The sequence below is a fragment of the Prionailurus bengalensis genome, chromosome C1, assembly GCF_016509475.1.
Source record: "Prionailurus bengalensis isolate Pbe53 chromosome C1, Fcat_Pben_1.1_paternal_pri, whole genome shotgun sequence".
Lineage (NCBI taxonomy): Eukaryota > Metazoa > Chordata > Mammalia > Carnivora > Felidae > Prionailurus > Prionailurus bengalensis.
In genome coordinates, this window is record NC_057345.1 from 194,115,104 (window position 1) to 194,138,587 (window position 23,484).

The following is a 23,484-nucleotide window of genomic DNA, read 5'->3' on the forward strand; positions in this document are numbered from 1 at the left end:
GTTAGGAAAGCTAGATTCTAGATCTAACTGCATAGTTTTGCTGTGTGATCTTGAGTAGGACTCACCTCTCTGGGCCTCATTTTTATTCATGTGTCAAATAAGAGTTTTATTAAATCACTGCTAAGAATCATCAGAGGTTCCAAGCACCTTGCTGCCTCAGTTGGTAGAGCATGCAATCTTGATCTCAGGATTGTGAGTTCAAGCCCCACATTGGGTATAGAACTTACTAACTAATCTGTTTCTCTACTTCTTACTCAAGAAATTGACATCCTAATTTCTAAGATCATCATTTTTTATTTCAAATGAAAGCAGTATGTTCTGAAATATCTTATACCAGTTTGTAAGTCTACTGGTCTATAGAGAAGAAGTAGTAGTTAAATCCTTGATGACTGTAGAAATAGCTTTTTTTGCTTTGTTTTAGTTTTTAAATTAAATAATTTATTGGTCTTAGGAATCTTTACGGATAGGAGTTGACCGTTTTTCTTTGAATCTATTTGAATATTTTAAGAGTATGATTTATGCCAGCTTGAAACTTGCATGTTGAGGAAATACTTTTAAAATCTGTTTCTAAAAATATTTTTATTAATAATAATATATTTTGCCTCTGTTAGGTAGTGACCATCTTACCCCTTCACCATAGATGATAATTTTTGAATAATCCTAAAACACCCAACTAGAGAGTCATCATTTATTTAAAAGGCCCTAATGTATTTACAGAATATATTCTATTACTAAACAAATAATATTTGAAGAAGATAATATTTTGTTTATTAATGGGAGTAAAACACCTTTTCACTTTACATGCAGGTACTCAAAAATTGTAAAGCAGGATGTCAGTGAATTTGAATTCTGAACGTCAGTTTGAAGATGGTAACATGTTTAGTATATAAATCTTTTCCACTCAGACTACACATTTTAATTGAAATTAATGACTAACATGGCTAATTTTATACAGACCTTTAAATTCTCTCAGATAGTGTTAGGTTCTTTATTCTTAGGAGGGCATATTCCTAAGCTGTTTCTAGAAGCAGTTTGACAAATAATGGTTGTGTTTCTTTTCACAAGTGATAGATCATTTAGGTAGAAAAATAAACTTCGGTTTATTTAGCCATTAGCATTTACATTAAAACAAGTAATATAATTGGCATCACGTGGTACACGTTTTCATACTTACAGTTTTGTTTCAATTAGAAATTTATAATAGTTGACCATAATGCTTTATTTTCTCTTCCATTTTGCTATTTTATGAAAAATCATGGTCGTTTTTATGTCGTGGCAAGAGTCTACTTGAAATTTTTTAATATGAATTTACCAATATCAAAGGAAGACATTGAGGAGTATACTCTATCTAGGAAGATCATCCATGCTGTGCCCTACTTACCTTTTAGACTTAAGGTTGGTAAGCATGTTAACAGAATAGAACTGCATTCCAATGAAAGATAAATACAAGACCCCGAAGACATAGGTGAAGGCCTCTTTCACCCACGTGTCTATACTAATAAATACATTAAATTGGAAATTATTTGTCAGTAATGACCCAAAGAGGGCTGATTAGTTCAATGTTTTAGTTACAATCACATTCCTTCTTTTTTTTCCCTTGCAATCCAAAATGTATGTTTAGATTGATGATTGACACAGCGTAGTTTTACCAAGTCACGGTGCTTCAGTGTCTTTACACCACGTTCACGGTTTTTCTTCTCAGCTGCCTCTGGAGATGTACAGACATACCAGATTCGCACAGCACCCACTAGCACCATTGCCCCCGGAGTTGTTATGGCATCCTCCCCAGCACTTCCTACGCAGCCTGCTGAAGAAGCAGCACGAAAGAGAGAGGTTCGCCTCATGAAGAACAGGTACATACAGTGCATTTACTCAGATTGTGGGAGGTCAGGTCGTCTTCAGATTCCGCCAGACGTGTGTCTTTAAGTCTGCTGAGAATATGATCTTGGTGTTGAGCTTTTTTTCTGGTAGAATTGATGGATGTTGCTGAAACTTCTTTATTTAATAAGCAGCACTTACGAAATGGTTAATGGGATTATGGGTCAGTCTTTACTCATGGTTTTCTTTTGTGCAATTTCTCCATGAGAGATTTAATACACAACTCTGCTATATTTTCACTATGCTCTAACCAACTAGCTAGGTTATTTAAATATTGTTTCTTTTCATGACAAGTCTTATTCGAGAAGATCAAGAGGTTCAAGTATGGATATTAAAATTGTTTCATTTATAGTAAGTTACTTGTAATAAAGTAAATGTATGATGGCCACTGTTTTAATGAAGACCATCTTTATTGAAAATTAACAGTTTAACACCTAAAGGTTTCTTCAGAAATAGATTAATTCTAATACCTGGTTCTTAGATAAAATCTTAGAGTTAGTCTTCAACAATGAAATTGCTACGTATCAAAATCTATGAAATGTGGGTAAAGTAATTCTCATAAATTCATAGCTGTAAGTAGTTTTGTCAATAAAAAAACAGTAAGATGTTTTTATTATATTTACTTTAGTATTTTTTATTTATTTAGCTTAGGATTTAATATGGAAATGACTTTAAGACAAAGCAAAGAGAATGAAAATAAAGGTATATATAAAGATCTAAACATTTGATATTGGCGAAAATATTCCTCTGCTGTTCATCCCAAGATTTTTCAAACACTGTGATGAGATCAAAGAAATGTAGGGATTGAATTTAGATTGTCTGGATGCAAGTCCTGGACTGCCCTTTTTGCTGTGACTTTGGAAGAATACATTAACCCTCTCAGCTGCAGTTTTCTTCTTTGTAAAACGAGATTCCACCACCTGCCCAAAGGGCTGCTCTATGAGACAAGTATCCTATTCCTCTAAAGGCACTTTGTAACTGCAATGTTCAGTTGAAATTTTTTTTTTAATGTTTATTTACCTACTTATTTATTTATTTATTTTGAGAGAGAGAGAGAGAGAGAGAGGGAGAGAGAATCCCAAGCAGGCTCCACACCGTCAAGCGCAGAGCCTGATGCTGGGCTCAATCTCACGAACCATAAGATCACGACCTGAGTTGAAACCAAGAGTCGACACTTAATTGACTGAGCCACTCAGGCACCCCTCGAAATATTTGTTTTTATGAAGTTTCCTGTTTCTGTTCAGTTCAACCTCTTTTGTTCCTAAAATATTCTTAGCTGTTATAGAGTGTTAGTAAATTACATCTAAGCTATGAGAAATGGCAGGGCTTTTTCTGGGATATTAGGAAAAGAGTTCAAAATATGCCAAGTGGCTTATTTTATTTGTGCTCCATCAGTCTGTGATTTTCCTTAGGAATTATAACAGAAGCATTAAAAGTTGCATTCATTTAAATACATTTTAAAATATAAATTAAACTTTGTATTTAAATCTTTTCAGTTTTAAAATGTTTGTAAAGAAATGTTTAACCCTTTCAACAATTTGAAGTAAGTCCGATTAAGAAGTCTTTAGTAAAGGCCAGGTTGTAAAATTTAAAACAGTAGCGCTTAGTAAAGAAACCAGTTCTAATCAAGACACAGTAGAGCAATCCGATGGAAGATAAACCCTCTTGATGATAAAAACAACAGAAGGACTTCATGTTGTGTCTATGTAGTTGGGCTCTGTGGGCCAGAAATGTTTCCCCTTATATAGAAAAGAGGTGTAATATATATACAGAAATAGAATATATATATATTATAGAAATATAGTATATAGAATATACTAAATATAGTATACTAAATATAGTATATAGAAATAGGCGGTGTAATCAGTGGGTAAGGAGGCAGCACCATATAGCTTCTTGTCTGCTCTCTTGTATACAGCAGAGAGCTGCCTATGTATGAAAACTTGTTAATTTGGCTGGCAGACTAAATTTCCTTTTTTATCCATGTAATTTATGTCTCGCCCCTTCCTCTCCCACCCTCTCCCCTCCCCCCATATACATACACCCCAAGTTAGGGACAGGACATACATAGCTGCAGTTCCTAACAACCTTTGCTGGCCTGGGATCTTCAGGGAAGCTACCTGACTTACCACGGACTCTTTAATAAAATACTTTGTCTTGGATTTAGTTTCACTATAAGGAAACTTCCCATTGACTCTGCTATGGTTCCCTTTTCCCTTTATTCCCATGTTACTGCTGCTGCTACTTTTCCAACTTCCATTCATTAGAATGTGGCTTCTGTGACCACCACACCACTCTTACGTCTTTAAAAGATACAGATTCCTTCTCACTTGGCAATCTAGTATTCTCTTTTCATTTTACCTTTATGGAATATTTGACATTTTTGTCTATCTACTTTTTCTCCTGAACTCTTCTTTGGTTTATTCACCTGGTTTTCTGACTACTTTTGAAGTTTTCCTTTGAGACGTTCATTTATACCCGTGTATTTATTTCAGGTATCACCTATATGTTGCTATCTCCTGATTCTATATTTTGGCTTTGACCTTTTTCCTGAGGTACTTTTAATATTAGGGGCCAGTTTATGCTGGACACTGTACCTAGTTTCTTTACATATTAGTTCTACCTATAATGAGTAGAAGCTTATCTCCACTTCACAGAGGAGCTATACTTCAGAGAGAAGTTAACTGTCTTGCCAAGGTCACACCTTTTAAGAAATTGGTGCAGGGGTGCCTGGCTGGCTCAGTCAGTAAAGCATGCGACTCTTTTTCATCTTGAGGGTGTGAGTTCAAGCCCCACATTGGGTGTGGAGATTGCTTAAAAATAAAATCTTTAAAAAAAAAACAAACAGAAAACTTGGTAGAGCTGAGATTTGAGCCTATTATGTCTGGCGCAAAAGCCTGTGGGCATGGTGCTTCTCGGATTCCAGCCTGCAGCTCTCTCCTGCTGTGCCTCTCAAACCAGAGCACATGCCAGTGTGCTGAGATATACGTAGCCCCAAGAAGTAAACTTGGAATGCTTTCCTCCAGTGTTTAGTTCACAAAAATTTGAGCAAAATAAACATTTGTAAGGTAAGAAATTTAAAAGAAATTCACACCAGCAGTGGTATTTTGGCTTGTGTCCCCAGAATCCCCATTTTTAGCTTGCTCTGCCCATTAAGGGTACTTCGGTGGAAAAGTTAGAGGAGCGCTGTCCTGAGCATACTCCCTAGGATCAATGGCCCTTATGTACCTCAAACACAGCCTGTCTTAAATTGAACTTTGATGAGAAGAGTTGTCATTCCCTAAATTCTACACCGTCCAAGTTACCATTTACTCAAAAATGAAGATAAGTGATAAGAAGTCTAAAAGAAAGGACAGATGGTTATTATTTTACTTTTTGTTGCTGCAGTAACAATAACAAAAAACCCCAAATCTCAGTGTCTGAGAACAACAAAGCCTCTTCCTCACATTACATTTGACAGCTGCTAGCCAGCTGCTTGGCCCTCTTCCACATGCTCCCAACTAAAGGAGAAGCACCTTTTCTGACAAAGCATGTCACTTGTGTAGCAAAGGGGAAAAGGCAATGCTTTTTATTTTTTTTTTTTTAATTTTTTTTCAACGTTTTTATTTATTTTTGGGACAGAGAGAGACAGAGCATGAACGGGGGAGGGGCAGAGAGAGAGGGAGACACAGAATCGGAAACAGGCTCCAGGCTCTGAGCCATCAGCCCAGAGCCTGACGCGGGGCTCGAACTCACGGACCGCGAGATCGTGACCTGGCTGAAGTCGGACGCTTAACCGACTGCGCCACCCAGGCGCCCCGGCAATGCTTTTTAAATCATCTGCTTGCTGGGGGTGAACATGGCATCCACTTGTGTATTCTTCGCTTGGGGAGGGAGGAGTAAAAAATTATGACAGTAATACAATTCACTATCCTTGTTGTATAATTTTAGAATGCAGGAGGATTTTAATAGATTTCCTAAAGGCAGAAGTAATAAACGTAAAGGTTACATAGGTTTGACTACATGTATGAAAATATAAAACCCCTGTTTAGCCAAGCAAAAGATACAGTAGCAAAGCAAACAAACTAGGAACATTTGACAGGTCAGAAGAGAGTTAAGGATATGAATAGGCAAATTCATAGAAAATGAATTAGAAATGAGGTAAAAAAAAAAAATAGTTTTGGAAAAATTCCAGACAGTTGAAGGGTATGCCATGTAAATTAAGGCATGTTCATTGTACACATTGTATACATTCAGCCACATACAATCAACCTTTAAGAATGAATAGAGATGGGGGGAGGGGAGCGCCTGGGTGGCTCAGTCACTTAAGCATCTTTTGGTTTCATGATCATGATCTCACAGTTCATGAGATCAGCCCCCTCATCCGGCTCCATGCTTCTAGCTTGGCGATTGCTTGGGATTCTCTCTCTCTCTGCCCCTCCCCCACTCATACTCACGCTCTCTCACGCGCGCACACTTTCTTTCAAATAAACTTAAAAAAAAATAAATTTAAGAATATATAGATGGCATTTTTATTGAGATAGGAAGATGTTCATAGTGGAAAAAAGCAGGTTACCAGAGAGTATGTATAATCCCACTTTGTTTGGGTGGTGGGGGCGAGTTTGTTTGTTTTTATTATTTTTTTTAATGTTTATTTTTGAGAGAGAGAGAGAGAGCACCAGCAGCGGAGGGGCAGAGAGAGGGAGGGAGACATAGAATCCAAAGCAGGCTCCAAGCTCCAGGCTCCAGGCTCCAAGCTGTCAGCACAGAGCCCAATGCAGGGCTTGAACTCATGAACCATGAGATCATGACCTGAGCTGAAGTCTGACGCTTAACTGACCAAGCCACCCAAGTGCCCCCTACTTTTGTTTTTATTACACATGTGAAACATGCTAATTATACAAGAACATTAGAAAACATAAGCTAAAAATTTAATCACTAATTGTGCCACCCAAAATGTTAACATTCTGGAGTATAATTTTTTCCCTAATATATATGTGCAAAAATAAATAATATATTTTTAATGTATAGTTCTTAATTTTTTATTTTTAAATAATTTTAGGTTACAGAAGGGTTGTGAAAGTAGTACAGAATTCTAGATACTCTTTATCCAGCTTTCTCTGATTTTAGCATATGACATAACCAGGCTTCAGTTACCAAAACTAAGAAGCTAACATCTGTCATATACTATGGGCATATGACAGCATATTATATGTTATATTAACACAGTCAATATGTTATATGGTGTAGTATACAACGTAGTGTTGTATACCATAATACTATACTATTAAACAGACTGTACACTTTATTCGGATATCCTCAGTTATTCCACTTATATTCCTTTTCTCTTCCAGAATCCAGTCCAGGGTACCTACCCACTGCATTTAGTCACCATGCCTACTCATGTCCTGCAAACTGTGATGCTTTCTCTTTTGACTTTCATGGCCTTGTCACTTTTGAAGAGTAGTGGTCAGGTTTCTTTTAGAATATCCCTCAGTTTGGGTGGGCTTATGTGACATTTTCTTACAGACTGAGGTAATGGATTTGGAGGGATAATACCACAGAGGTGTAACGTGCCTTTCTTGTCATACTGTATTGAGGTAGCGCATACCAGTATGACTTGTTAGTGGTGGTGATGTTAACTTTGATTCCTTGGTTAAAGTGGGGTCCAGGTGTCTCCTGCAGAGTTACCATTTTTCTAGTTTTACACTCTATTCCTTAGAAGCAGATCACTAAATCTAGCCCACATTCAAAGAGAGATGAAAGTCAAAAAGGAGAATATCAAAGAATTTATGGTCATAGGCAAAAAACCACCATAGTAATTGGTATATTTGAGGGGAGAGACTTGAAGGCTGTGCAGATACCTTATTTCTCTTTAAAGTTTTGCCCATTAATTTTAGTATTCACTAGTGATATTCAGATGAGGGTTTTTCTATTTCCCCTGTCCCTAATACATTTATTAACTGGAATTCTTTTATAAGGAAAATCTGTCCCTTCTTCCCTACTTACTTATATGTATAAATAAATATATTGTGGATATTTACTTTATAAATTGCACTATAACTTATACTATTTATTTATGTTCAGATTATTCCAGCTTTGACTTTTGAGAGCTCTTACAAGTTGGTTTCCTTTTATCCTTTTGACATGTCCCCTTTTTTTAAAACATGTCCTTATTGTCTGACACTACAAGATTGTCCAGATTCAGCTTCTTATTTGTGTGTTCCCTGCCTTAGCCTTGGAACTAACCATTTCTTCCTAAGTTCCTTTTATTGGAAAATGGTACATAGAAATCAAGAAGAGGGCATCACCTATGCTCTTTGCTACCAGGTATCGCACTTCTGGGCCCTCTCAAAAGGTGGTGTCACTAAATATGTATGTGTACTAGCTGATGTATGCACACATCTAAATTTCTGTATTTGTATATTACTAAAATAAATATGAATTCATACTAGCTTCTCTGACTCTGATCTATAGACACAGGGTTCATTTTAGTCTCCTCCACTTTGCTTATTTATAACTTCTTTCTCTGACCAGAAACTTGGCTTCCCATTAAGTATATTTACACAATTGTTTAAGTGTAGTATACATTTAAAATAGTTACTGAATTGCTAACTTGTACATCCATGAGAAACAGATTCACCAATTACAATACAGTATGTGCAGTTCTTTTTGTTCTTAGCCTTAAAGTACCAGTGTTTTCAAAGCTATTGAGTTGGGTCTCTTCCTTTTTTCTTTACCTTCTTCAGTGAGGTTATATCACACTTAGAGTATGGTTAGATTTGTCATCATCTTCATTCAGTTCTGGGATTGCATGTAGTTTACTTTTTATCTTCTGTTGGTTTTGACAGATGTATGGTACCAGGTTTCTACCCCCACAGTGCCTTACAGAACTGTTATACCATCCTAGAAAGAATCCCATGTAATACCCACATGCTAATCCTCTTCTACCCGCTTTCCCATACCCTCAAAACCACTGAACTATTTTCTATCCTTTGGATTTTGCTTTTTCCAGAATCTCATATAAATGGAATCATACAGTGTGTAGCCTTTAGGATCTGGCTTCTTTGACTTGGCAGAATGCATTCAAGATTCATTGATTATCTTGCGTGGATCAGTAGTTGGTTTTACCCCTGGTACTGCCTTGTATGATTTTACTGTGGTTTGTTTGTCCATTGACCTTGACGTTCATCATAGTTTCCAGTTTTGGAGCATTATGAATGAAGTTACTATAAATATATACAGGTGTTAATATGAACTTTCAGTTCACTTGAGTAAATATCTAGGAGCGGGCTGGCCAGCTGGAATGGTAAGTGTATATCTAACTTTACAAGAAACTGCCAGATTGTTTTCCAAAGTGGCTGTATCATTTGGCATTCCCACCAGCAGTGTTTGAGAGTTCTACTTGATCTCTATTCAGTGTTACAATGTATGTTTTACGTTTAGGTCTGTGATCCCTATTGAGTTAACTTTTGTATAAGGTGTGAGGTGTATCAAGATTCATGTTTTGTGTGTGGACATCCATTTGTTCCAGCATCAGTTGTTAAAAAGATTATCCTTTGTTGAACTCCCGTTGTACTTTTGTCAAAAATCATCTATCTGTATTTGTGTGGGTCTATTTCTGGCTAGCTTGTTTCATTGGTCTTTGTGTTTATGCTTTCACTGATGCCATGCTGTCTTGATTAGTGTAGTTCATAGTAAGTTTTGAATTTGATAATGTGAGTCCTCCAACTTTGCTCTTTTACAGAATTGCTTGGACTGTTCTCTTTCCTTTGCATTTTCAAAGTATGTGTCTTCCATTCTATGAATACAATTACATTTTTTAGCATATAGATCCTACATACATTTTGTTAGATTTATAACTAAATACTTCTGGATTTTTGGTTTTGGTTTTCTTGACGGGTATAGAAGACTAGTAGGGATTTGATTCCTAATATTGAAAAATCTGTGGGGGCGCCTGGGTGGCGCAGTCGGTTAAGCGTCCGACTTCAGCCAGGTCACGATCTCGCGGTCCGTGAGTTCGAGCCCCGCGTCAGGCTCTGGGCTGATGGCTCAGAGCCTGGAGCCTGTTTCCGATTCTGTGTCTCCCTCTCTCTCTGCCCCTCCCCCACTCATGCTCTGTCTCTCTGTCCCAAAAAAAATAAACGTTAAAAAAAAAAAATTAAAAAAAAAAAAAAAAAAGAAAATCTGTGGGTTTTCTCTCTCTCTCTCTCTCTCTCTCTCTCTCACACACACACACACACACACACACACACTTACTTGGTTAGTCTGGCTAGAAATTTATAAATTATTAAAAACAGACTATGAGGATTTGACCCATGGGTCACAGGTTGCTAACTATGGTCTAACCCAAGTAAAAGACAAACCAGATTAAAAAACCAAGACCTAACTATACATTATTTATAAGAATCTCCTTTCAAATATGAAGCATAGGTAGATTGGAAGGAAAGGGGTAGAATAGGGTAGGCCATGCAAATAACAATCTAAAGGAAGCTGGAACATTGTCAGTGATAAAGGACATTGTATAATGATAAAATTATTATCATTATAGGCCTTTAATAATAATATCATTATTATCGTAGGCCTCTAATTCTACTAGAGTAGGTGTATGTTCCTAACAATTTTAACATACAGTAGGCCAGGGCTGATGACACTAAACAGAGAATGGAACAAATCTGTAATCATAGTTGAAAACTTCGGCATTCTTTTCTTCAATAATGATAGAAAATAAAGATACAACCTGAATGACATTAACCAGTTATACCTATTTGGCATTTTTATGACACTTGTTAATCTGAAAGAATAGAAATAGAGGTGCCTGGGTGGCTCAGTCGAGTCAGCATCTGACTCGATCTTGGCTCAGGTCATGGTCTCATGGTCTGTAAGTTTGAGCTCTCTGTTGGGCTCTGCACTGATGGAGGAGAGCCTGCTTGGGATTCTGTCTCTGCCCCTCTCCTACTTGCTGTCTCTTTCTCTCCCTCGAAATAAATAAATACTTTTTTTAAAAAAAGAATAGAAATAATATAAAGTATGTGCTTGGCCCATAAAACATCTGGGAATATCCCCAATTGTGTGGAAATTAAGTATCAAACATTTCTAAATCTATAGGTCAAAAGGAAGTCTTAAAGGAAATAAATATTTTGAACTAAGTGCAAATTAAAAAACAACAAAAATTTGTGGGATACAGTTCAGTCAGGGCTTAGGGGGAAATTTGTATCCTTAAACACTTAATATTAGAAAAGAATCCTCTGTGTCAGGCAGGGGTTGGCAAACTGTACCTCATTGCCTGTTTTTATAAACTTTTATTGAGGGGCATCTGGGTAGCTTAGTCGGTTAAGTGTCCAATTCTAGATCTTGGCTCAGGTCATGATCTCACAGTTTGTGAGTTTGAGCCCTGCATCAGGCTTTGTGGTGGCGGTGCGGAGCCTGGTTGAGATTGATATATTCTCTCCTCTCTCTCTCTCTCTCTCTCTCTCTCTCTCTCTCTCTCTCTCAAATAAATTTACAAGGAAACTTAAAAAAAAGTTTTATTTGGAACACAGCCATGTTCATTCAATTATGTGTTATCCATGGCTGCTTCCATGCTACAACAGCAGTAGTTGTGACAGAGTCCATTTGGTCCAAAAAGCCAAAAAAATGTTTGCCAACCTAACTTCTGTCTTAAGAAACTAGGGGGAGGGGCGCCTGGGTGGCGCAGTCGGTTAAGCGTCCGACTTCAGCCAGGTCACGATCTCGCGGTCCGTGAGTTCGAGCCCCGCGTTGGGCTCTGGGCTGATGGCTCAGAGCCTGGAGCCTGTTTCCGATTCTGTGTCTCCCTCTCTCTCTGCCCCTCCCCCGTTCATGCTCTGTCTCTCTCTGTCCCAAAAATAAATAAAAACGTTGAAAAAAAAAATTAAAAAAAAAAAAAAGAAACTAGGGGGAAAAAGAGCAAATTAAAATCAATAAAACTGAAGAGAAAACCAATAGAGGAAAATCAGCGAAACAAAAAATTGGTTGTTAAAAAAGAAAAAGTACAATTGATAAACTTCTTTGAAGACAAAAGAAAAAAATCAGGTAGTTTGGAATTACTGAAGATGCTGAAAATGGAAAGAGTAAGTGAGACAGAATAAGAGTATCATATGGAGGCAAAGAATTAGGTCAGTGAATGGAGGAGGATGTTGAGACACATTATGTGAAAGAACTTTTTTCTAAAAATATGCCTATCACATCAATTTCAGAATCTATAAGCCATCTGTTTGCATGAATGCTTAAACTCCTAAAATCCTGTTTCTCTACTGGAAGAAACATTCAGTGGTCAATTTAATCTTCACACTGTGTCAGACCAATCCACTGGGAGAGTCCTATCACTTTCTTCTGTTTTTTAAAAAATATTTAGCTAGAAATTTTTGAGAAGCTTTAAGAAGCATTCTCCGAGCTAAGGATTTCTTTAAAATTTTTATTTAAAGCTCATTTGTATTTTGTATTCTACTCCAAAATACAGTAATGCTTATTTTAACATGAAAATGCTTGCCACCCCTCTGACCCGTTAATCAAAATTGGTGCTTTAGAATGACATGCCACGTTTATTCCCTGATTTTGCAAACTCCTTAATACGAACCTAACAGTCCTAGTTGGAGGCATCTTGATTAGTCCTGGTGGCTCAGTTAAGCGGCCGACTTCGGCTCAGGTCATGATCTCGCGGTCCGTGAGTTCGAGCCCCGCATTGGGCTCTGTGCTAACAGCTCAGAGCCTGGAGCGTGTTTCAGATTCTGTGTCTCCCTCTCTCTGACCCTCCCCCGTTCATGCTCTGTCTCTGTCTCAAAAATAAATAAACGTTAAAAAAAAAAAAAAAAACAGATGAAGAAACAGTTCTTGCATGGGACCTATTGGAAGCTACTCAACTAGTTAGTTTCAAAGCCAGAATCTGAACCCAAGATTTCTGATTTTCAGTTTAGGATTCTTGCTAATATGTCATACTGTATCCAAATTTGTATCCAAGTTTGTTTATTTTAAACCGTGCCTAACTTGAGCCTAACTTGAGCATCGGTCTGCAAGACAGTGTGTTACTTGAAATTTATTTGGTATCTTCCCGCCGCCCCCTGCAAAAAAGTATTGTATACTCACGTTCAGTTTAGGACATGCTAGTTAGAATTGCTCTTTGGAGAGAGTCTCAATTCACATTAGTATATGGAAAGGATCAGAAGTCTTAGATGAAAGAAAGCAGTTAATTTTCATAGCCCAGTGTTCTTTTTTTTTTTTTTTTTTTTTTTTAGAATCCTAGTCTAATCTTTCACAACACTGTAGTATACTGATTTTTGTACAACAAAGTTAGGAGATACTAACCTATAGGATCATGTTAGTTTAGCTTTTGGAAACTAGCATGTAGATATAGCATTCCTATGAGCACTTGTGGACTGTAAATTCTCAGATGATGGAGAAGGAGAAAGCAAGGAAAACAAGATGAGTCAGCCCTGGATAAAATGAGATTTGTAAATGTGTATATACATAATACATGCTTTCTCTTTGTTAGAATTTACTCCATACACAGAACATCCAGCCTGACCTCTGAATCAAGCCCACTGTGACCCTTTAGATCACTCTTGGCCTCGTAGCACTTCTCGACTTGTGATCTCCATCATGCATTTGAATGTTGGGCCATTTTTAACTTCTTTCCAAAAAAATTTTCACCAGTGGTACAGTGATGCAGTGGATCATATATTGTCTGTATCTGTCATGGATAATACATCATCAGGTGCAGCTTTTTTTATTCCAAAAGTCAGTTTGCTCCTTTTTTCTGAACCAGTAGGCTATGTGGGCATGAAGACATTAGAGTTCTCTAGAAACAGTCATTGCTAACACATATGTAGTAGCATTTAGGAAGTGCCAGCCACCATTTCATGCACTTTTTACAGATTAACTCCTTTAATCCTCATAAAACTTTTGAAGTAGGTAATATTACCTGTTTCACAGTCTGGTAACTAAAGTTAAATAATTTGCTTGTGGCCATGTAATTGGTAAGAAGTAACCACTTAAACCTAAGAACCGGACACTGAAGATAATACTGCTCCTAAGTACTGCCACTGCTGCAAATGAGTGATTAGAAATTGCTGCTTTTTTCCATTGTTTAAAGACTTAGGACTGTTCTGCTTTCAACTCTTGGTTCACTTAGTCATAAGGACCTACCTCATGCCAGTCCTAGTGACTGAGCATATAATATATGGTCCTTATTCACATAGAGTTAAAATAAGAGTTTATTTACTAGTTTAGCCTTCATAGCTTGCTAGAAAATATTTTATTCTTAGTGTTAACTTTTTTTTAGTAATTTTTTAATTGTGCTAAAAAATTTAAAATTTACCATCTTAACCATTTTTAAGTATACATACAGTTCAGTAGTGTTAAATATGTACACAGTATTGTGCAACAGATCTCCAGAACTTTTTTGCCTTGCAAAACTGAACCTCTGTTAAAAGCAGCTTCCCTCATTTTCCCCTTCTGTGAGTCCTTGGCAGTCACCACTCTACTATCTGTTTTTACGAGTTTGACTACTTTAGATACTTGAAATAAGTGGAATCCACAGTTGTCCTTTTCGTGACTGGCTTATTTTGCTGCATTATGTCCTCAAAGTTCATCCACGTTGTAGTGTGTGGTGGTATGTCCTTCCTTTTAAGGCAGAATAGTATTCCATTGTATGTGTACCACATTTTTTCAGTGTATCCGTCTGTTGATGAGTACTTGGGTTGCCTCTGCATGTTGACTATTATGAATAATGCTGTTATGGATGGAGGCTTGCCCATATCTCTTTAATATCATGTCCTGTGTTCTTTGGATATATATCCAAAAGTAGGATTCTTGGATCACAAGGTAATCCTATTTTTAGTTTTTTAAGGAATCACTGTAGTGTTTTCTGTAGTGGCTGGGCAATTTTACATTCCACCAGCAGTGCACAGGGTTCAAATGTCTTCTCATCCTTGTCAACCCTCGCTGTTTTCTGTTTAAGTTTTTGTTTTTTAAATAGTAGCCATCCTAATGGATGTGAGGTGGTATCTCATTGTGGTTTTGATTTGTAAGTTGTAAAATTTCTGGATTATATCCTGGATATTAACTCCCTGTTAGATATATATATGATTCGCAAATATCTTCTCCCAATTCATAGGTTGCCTTTTCACTCTGTTGATTGTGCCCTTTCATGAACAGAATTTTTTAAGTTTGATGTGACCCAATTTGTTTATTTTTGCTTTTGTTGTCTATACTTTTGGTGGCATAGCCAAGAAAGCGCTGCCAAGTCCAGCGTCTTGAAGCTTTTCTCCTGTGTTTTCTTCTAGAAGTTTTATAGTTTTAGGTCTTACATTTAGATCTTCAATCCATTTTCAATTAGTTTTTGTACATGGCATAATTAAGGGTCCAACTTCATTCTCTTGCATGTGGATATACAGTGTTCTCAACATCATGTGTGGAAGAGACTCATGTTAGATTGTTGTTGTCTTTTTTTAATTCCCTGAAATGATGAGTTTGTGAGAATTTTCTGTTCAATTTACGATGTTTTGCACACTGACATTTAGCTTTGGTATTTTCTTAGTTATTGATATTTATAGAATTTCAAGTTTTATAGGTATGAGGCAGATCCTGTCAATAACCAGAGATATAATTTTAAGTGATCATTCAGCCCTTTGGGTTGTTTGTGGGGTTTTCACATTCGGGGTTCTTTTTTTAAATCAAACATCTATGGTATATTAAAATTTTACATGAGGCAATTTCCAAGTCCTTCTGTGTAGTTTTTTCAAATGCCTAATGTATATTAAAATATTTGTTGCTTTGAGCTAAATATCTAAAAGCATTCTAAGCCAAAATAAGTGATATAGAAATAAATGTTGCATAATTTTTCCTGTCCTCCTTTGCTCCTAGGGAAGCAGCACGAGAGTGTCGTAGAAAGAAGAAAGAATATGTGAAATGTTTAGAAAACAGAGTGGCAGTGCTTGAAAACCAAAATAAGACTCTCATTGAGGAGCTAAAAGCACTTAAGGACCTTTACTGCCACAAATCAGATTAATTTGGGATTTAAATTTCACCTGTCATGGTGGAAAAGGACTGGCTTGGCCTCAAGCAGAAAGACAAAATAAACATTTTATTTTCTAAACATTTCTTTTTTTCTATGCGCAAAACTGCCTGAAAGCAACTACAGAATTTCATTCATTTGTGCTTTTGCATTAAACTGTGAATGTTCCAACACCTGCCTCCACGTCTCCCCTCAAGAAATTTTCAGCACCAGGAATCATGAAGAGACTTCTGCTTTTCATCCCCCACCCTCTTCAAGAAGTAATAATTTGTTTACTTGTAAATTGATGGGGGAAATGAGGAAAAGAAAATCTTTTTTTAAATGATTTCAAGGTTTGTGCTGAGCTCCTTGATTGCCTTAGGGACAGAATTACCCCAGCCTCTTGAGCTGAAGTAATGTGTGGGCCGCATGCATAAAGTAAGTAAGGTGCAATGAAGAAGTGTTGATTGCCAAATTGACGTGTTTTCACATTTTCATTGTGAATTATGTAAAATTGCAAAGAGATATACCCTCTAAAAAAGAGTTTTAGTGTGGTGTTGAAGAAATTAAGAATGAATTCGAAGTGCTTTCTATGTACATTCTCTTCTTCAATACTGACAACTTGTCCTTGACCTTCTGTATTAACTGTAGCTCTTCCGTAGGGCAGTTGTTGCTTCTTATTTCAGTTCTGTATGTGTTCAACATTCTTGAATACATTAAAAGAAGTAACCAACTGAATGAAAAAGCATGGTATTTGAATTTTAAATTAAACTGAAGTAAATAAAAGTACAAAGCTTGTTTTAGTTAGTACTAAATTCTTAGTAAAAAGATGCTCATTAGTAAACCAGCCCCTTGAGTTACATAACAAGGTTTTTAAATAAATGTTTTTGTCATCGCCTTCAAAAATACTTATGTCACTCATTTACTTAAAAAGATATTTCTAATTAAACTGTTCCCATTTGCACTTACACTATACCACCAACAGGAAAGCCTTCAAGATGTTAAATAAAACAAAGCGTTATCTTTGTTTATAAAATGTTGTGTTGTAGAAAAATACTGATTTTAAATCTTTTCCATATTAACATACTTTAACAGAGTATCCTTAGTGAATTTTTTAATGAAAGTGTAAGGATATAGTTATAAAAAGTACAGTATTAGATGTACACGAGAGTTATTTTCTTCAGACGTATTTGAATGACTGCTGTACTACAATATTTGGATTGTCATTCTTACAAAACTTTTTTTTTTTTTTTTTTTTTTTTTTGGTTTTCTCCTAAAAAGGATAGTTGTGCTTGAGCTTTCCAATATGCTGTATAGCCTTTGTTGTTCTGCAAAGGAGCTACCTGTTTTAACCCCTGACTATACCAGTCTGTACTTATATGTATCATACATTGTTTCCAATACTACTTCTAACTATTAATTACTCATTCACTAAGCTTGATAAATCTTTACAAAAGTTACCCTTTAAAAAAATAGGACTAAGGTGGATTTTAAAAATTGGAAACTGACATAATGTTAGATATAATTTCTCATTTGAAAAGGTTATTCCTTTTAAAAGAAGAGTGTAGAAAATTAATGTTTTATATTTAGTCATGGGTTATTTTTAAAAGTTTGTTAATGTATTAACAAAATATACAGATGTGGGTGTTAATTGTTGGGTCCCTTTTGAAAAGTAAGGTTTTTAATTAATATTTGTAAATGGTTTATTTTTGTTTGTAACAAACCATTGTCTCTTTTCAAGGATGAACAGAGTTTATGAAGGAGCATCATTCTAAGAATTGAGTGATGTAGTCTTATATTTGGACAATTCACCAGATTCTCAAGAAGGCTTTCAAACGACTGTAAAGTTTGATGTTTATCCTGCTGAGCTAATGGGGAAAGTTGTAGCATAAAAATTATTTGTATACCAGCATAGATGTGTCATTTTCCAAAACTTCAGCAGAAACCAAGCAAAGTGACAAATCTTTTCACAAACTAGAATTCTTTCTTAATGAGTCAAAATGTTTCGAATGTCATAAACTTTATAAATGAAAATTGCCTAGTATTTAGCAAGTTGTATTCTCCAAAGTAAAATGTTTCCAAAAGTTGAGGCATTCTGTTTAGTTAGAAAAGTTGGTGGTCCTCTTAGTCCCTGATGAATCAAGGCAGTCACATCCATATTAGCTGGTTGAATTTGTAAGTTTTTACAAACACCAGGTCCTTTGTACCTTGAGGATGATTGCACTGGTTTGAAGTCAGTTACTTAATGGTGAGGTAAGAAATCTATTCTGTTGCTAAATCTGTTTTAGACCCATAAAGAGACTTGAAAATTTCAGTTTATACAGATAGAAATTAAGCATCTTTTGTGCAGACTTTTTTTTTTTTTAACAAGAATTGGAAAAAAGGTGTTTGTTTTTAAGCATGCAACTTTGAGAATCTTTAATAAGGAAATGACATAATTTAAAAAAAAAATCTTGTAGCCAAGAACATATATGGCCACATTACCAGTAATAAATGTTTTTTTTCTCCTCATATTGGCCAAAAGGGAATGAAAATGTCATCATAGGAATCTGTACATATGCTACTGATTTGCCTAGAAAATAGCAAGTTTGGTATCGCTTACTTTGCAAATATAGGGCCATGTGGCACTTTTATCTATAGGACAGATTAACTCTAATAAAAATGAAGTGGGAGGGGTTTATTTTTGATATATTACTCTTACGAGTTTTCAAACTTTGATAGTGTTTAGCTGAAAAGTGGTTTAGAAAGGGCTAGATCCAATGTGTCCACCTTATTAAAAAATTGATATCAGATCTAATTTTAATTTCATTCTTTTCAAACTCAAGTACCATATTGGCAACCATCATATTGTCATAGGTGCTCTGTTCGTTTAGATATTATTGGGGGGGGAAATGGCATTTGTATAATATATGTGTACATATATATAAATACATACAGTATATAATCTGAAGCTCTGAGAGCTCCTAAGTCAGGAATGCTGAGTATTATAGTATATTGAGGTCAGATGAAATTTTACATCTTTGCGTGTTCTGTTGCATCCCGTTTGGTAGTTTCTTGGACTGCATTACTCCAGCACTCATGATTGATTTTTGTCTTCTAATTTTCTTCCAAGTATTTTATTTTTACTGTTCGTTTTCTTTGGCTTGATACTTTTATGTATGTTACTAGTCACTTGAAAACTCCCCCGCCCCCAAAGTATTTGGTTTTTATGCTTTGTCTCTGGCAGCTATAACAGTGGTAAGAACATTTTGCAGATAGTTTCTAAAAGGTACCACTGATTTTTCAAAACTCATCCTGGGGGAGGAATTTGGGTGTTTTCATTTGAGCAGGGATTTTTTTCAGAAAAAATGTGTTTTGATGGTAGGTCAGCAGCAGTGCTAGAATCTGAAAGCACAATACCAGTCAGGCAGGCTGTCCGATCAGAAGTCATCTGGCTGAAGTTTATCTCTGTCTCTCAGGCCTAATCCCTACTATCATTTTGACCACTTGGGGTGACATGTGGAATCATACAAAGGCTTAGGAAGAAACCACCAGTGTGTTTAAACCAGGATGCTTTTACTTACTTGAAGTGACTTCAATCTAGATTTCTTCTTTACATTTTAAAAATGTTTTTAATTTTGTGATCAGCAACAGTCAATTTATTAGCATAAATTGGTCTCTTTATTTCGAAGATCAAAAAGTCTGCTTCATTTTGCAGGATTAAATAAGGCGAATATAAAGTTACGATTTTTGAATTAAAGTGGGGTTTTAGAACAGTCATTACACACCTTTTCAGTTATTTGTAAGAGGCTTCATTTTGTTGCCTTTTTGGCTCTGAAAACTTTTGGTATGCTGTTTCCCGTTGACCTGATACAAAAGTTGTGTATTTATTTGGATTATATTTACATTATATTCTTTGTAAATGTTTGGTGTAACTTGCACTTTTAAAAAATGACCCTGTTGGGTGTTAGCAACTTGAGAAAAGTTCCCTCATCAATTGATTGTCAACTGGCTTTTTATGTCATTTTCCTCTCTTCAAATCATGTGACTTTTTTAAATGGAAAATTTCATTAAAATATTTTAGCACCTAAAGGCTAGCCTTATAAATAGCTGTGAAAGAAAAGTAACAGGAAATTAGATTTGACTAGCCCAGTTAATTAAAAGATGAGTTTGAACGCAATGGGATTCTTTTACATCATGGATAAAGATAGAAGGAAAAGCAACTGGAGTAAATTGATACTTATTTTCAATTTTAAATGAGACTGTATTCCCATTCCAACATTAGTGTTGTCTGTAGGGTGCCAAGATAGCCATCAATTTATCTAGAACAGTAAAATAGTTTTCAAGGCAGTTAATTCATGGAGACCACATGGAATGATTTGACTGAGGTTTTTTCACTTAAAATTGGCTTTGTTACCATCAAACACGTAAATCGGACTGAGGTCCGGTGAGAAGGGAAAGCGCAACGCGCTTTGGTAAGCTGCCTGGAGGTGAAGAGTTGAGGGATACATTTGCTCACTCTGTTGTACAAAGCACAACTAGAACTTTTGTTGGATGGTTTGCCTACATCTTGAATACTTTTAATGTTGATATGTTGACTTTTTTTAAGTTGACTGCACAGTCACTGTATGTACTAGGAACTGGTTTCCTTGACTTTCTCGAATCAATGGCTAGGAGAGGCACTAATCCCTGAGGGGTTGAACATATCATGAAGCTGAGTCAGTATGGAAGAATTTCAAATAAATCAAACAGGGTGCTGAAGTTCCATCTGTCTCATATGCTTCTGATAAGTTCGTACTGATTAGTGAATGTAGCTTAAGCCTTTGTATGTGTCCTCAGGGGGGCAAACTTTAAGAGGGACCAGATAACGTTTGAGTGGAGGGATTATATTTCAGGTGTTTTAGCTTGAAATTTATTTTTTAAAAAAATAAAAATAGAAAAAAAAAATAGAACAAAGCCTGTGAAGATGATATAAACAGGCAGAGTTGTTTTAGCACAGAGAGAAAATATTGACCTGTCTGCATTCTGGTACTGTGGGTGCAGGTCCTAGCTGGGTATATAACCTGATACATTTTTAATTATTCTCACCAGCAAGTAAAAGGAAAATGAACAATCTTTGGGAAATGTCTTTGAAAAGGGGCAAATGGTAGGAAAATCAGATTTTACCTCCTTTATACAGGCATTATGTGATACTTGCCTACAGAAGTATGGGCGTTTCCAAGCTTCCAAGGAGCATCTCAGAAATTAAGAGTCAATCTGAGATAGTTGAAAAATTGGTAGGGAAGGAAGAAAATCCCTGCAGATAGTAATCTTATGTTAGTTGGCCAAGTGAAATGATCTATCTTTGTGTTTGGGAGGTTTTATTTTCTTACGTTTTTAAAATTGAATTGGTAAATGCTTTATAGACATATTTTTATCCAGGTGCCACTCCAATTTGTGTATGTAATAAAAATTATTTATATTAAAAGTGGGAAATAATTTGTCACCATTGTTCTGTGAGTATGGATTTATGGAGGGGTGGCAAAGAGGAGTGCTAGTTAGCAGTTTTCCATGTAGAGTCGTCCCCAGCTGATTTGTCCACATGTCATTTGTCCCCCCCACCCAAAAAAGCAATTATTTCTAACCTAGATGTATCACTTGAGACTTTTTAGAAACAAAATAATCAGGGAAGTTTCTAGAGAGAAAGATGGTGTTTGTTTTTGTTTTAATTTTTCCTTGAGGATTGGGGTAAAGAATACCTCCCCCCAAAACTATCAGCACAAAACAGGGTATCGATTTTTAACTCTGATGTTACTATTGGAGTTGAATATTAAGTAAATATAATGAGGGAAATACATTTCTAATAAAATTCCCTACATTCTAGAAACATCCCTGTTTTAATTTTTTTACCTAAATCTTTTTGTGCTCTATCTGTGTAAAGAGAGAAAATGTACTGAGTTATAATGCATTTTATTAACACTATGTACATAGTAGCTGCTTTGTGTTCAGAATGGTAGCAATTGCTTTGTATATTAAAGTGATCCTTGTGAATTTGTGAAATATTGTCAGAAAGTGCTTTTTCTTACTGTAATCTTTGTGGTATCAACTGTCCTAATGCCCTTTTTACACACATTTATGTGCAGTCACATAAACATGCTTTTAAAAACTCTGTAAGTCTCTTTTTTGGGGATGGGATCTCTCGATTTTGGTTTCTGCCAGTAGTGTTAAGCCGTTATTTTCTGGGACTTCAGTTTATTACTTTTGTTAAATGAGCAAAGTTTATGTTAGACTATATCACAAGCTTGTGTTGCACGGCAACGGAAAACTAATTTGAGAAACCAGAACATATCTTCAGTTATTTAATTTTACTGTATTCCTCATTTTTAGCACAAGATTTCTTTGTTCAGAAAGATTGAACAGTGCCTATTTGAAGATGTGGAGATGTTACCGCCCTATTGAGAAAACCAATGGAGACATATGACCAGCTGTCTCCAGTGTCAGAAAATACATGTTTTAATTGGAAGAACAATGAGAATAGCTGACTTGTCAGGCCCCCTTGTGATTCTAAAGTTCTGTGATCATAGGAAATGGGAGGAGGTGTGGTTAATCTGCTCTTTGCTTAAAGCATAATAAAAGATTCTCTCCTGTTGATTTAATTTCTGAAAATAAGCAGTTGCATTTATTCTAAGGTACTTTTTTAAAAAATTGCCATGACGTATTTATTAAGCTTGTTACACCTGCTATTGTATTGAAGGAATTGCACACATTTTATTCTTTCTCTTCTACAAAGCGTGACCACTTAAGGTGATTGTACAAGCAGACATTTTTGAGAGTGAAAGGGTGACGTTAATAGGGACAACAGGTGTAAACCAGGATTGTGCTGAGCAAATGGGGACCTTTAGTCACCCTCCTTGTAACCCGTGTCCAGGTGCTTGAGCCTCCAATAAAAGGACAGAGTGCCTCTCTTCTCTTTATCCATACCTTTGTGGTCACTTGCTTATTTCACCAATACTTGAGCACTAAGAAGTACCTGTCCTCAAGAAGCTCTAGGACAGCCGAAGAAACCATTCTAAGACGGTCACACAACTTTAGCTCTGGTGCTACACTCTCCTATTTGTCATCTCCACTCAGATTGCAAAACAGAACCTCTCATTTCTCCTCTAAATCCGTTCATCTCTCAGCTGGCTTTTTCCATCTTGTAAATGATGCCACTATTCCACTACGCTGCTAAAGGCAAAACCCCAGAAAATCACTGCCTTAGTGTTACCTTCCACTGTGCATTTTTCATTTCTCCACATCTTTCTTTTGCATATTGACCAAACTGGGGCTTAGGATTCTGATGAGGTCCTAACAAGTGAAGAGGTAAGGTATTTCCAGGCACTTCAATGCTATTTTTTGCTATTTTTTTTTTTAATTGAGGTGCAATTCACATAACATTGACCATTTTTAAGTGAACAATTCGGTAGCACTTAGTCCCTTCTCAACGTTGTGCTAGCTACCGCCAACTGCATATCTAGGTCCAAATCGTCACTCCAAAATCAAACCTTCCATCTATTAGAGAGTTATTATTTTCCCCTCCCTCTATCCCCAGGCAACCATGAATCTGCTTTCCATTTCTATAGTTACCTATTGTTTCTTACGTATAGGATCATATGTGA

At 36.1% G+C, this 23,484-nt stretch overlaps 1 protein-coding gene across 11 annotated transcripts in view; it reads left to right on the top strand.

Annotated features, from left to right (window-relative positions):
• Nucleotides 1-21,995, top strand: part of CREB1 (cAMP responsive element binding protein 1) — a 61,460-nt gene extending 39,465 nt beyond the window's left edge. For 5 of the 11 annotated variants that reach the window (XM_043577632.1, XM_043577631.1, XM_043577629.1 and 2 more), the window contains 2 exons: nt 1,703-1,853; nt 15,739-21,995. In XM_043577632.1, the coding sequence (XP_043433567.1) occupies nt 1,703-1,853; nt 15,739-15,883 (296 nt within the window). In that variant the 3' untranslated portion in view covers nt 15,884-21,995. Of the gene's footprint in view, nt 1-807; nt 871-1,702; nt 3,634-3,726; nt 4,757-15,738 lie in introns of those variants that run through there. The other 6 variants (XR_006296914.1, XR_006296913.1, XR_006296912.1 and 3 more) reach the window with 3 other exon arrangements.
• Nucleotides 21,996-23,484: the final 1,489 nt, after the last annotated feature.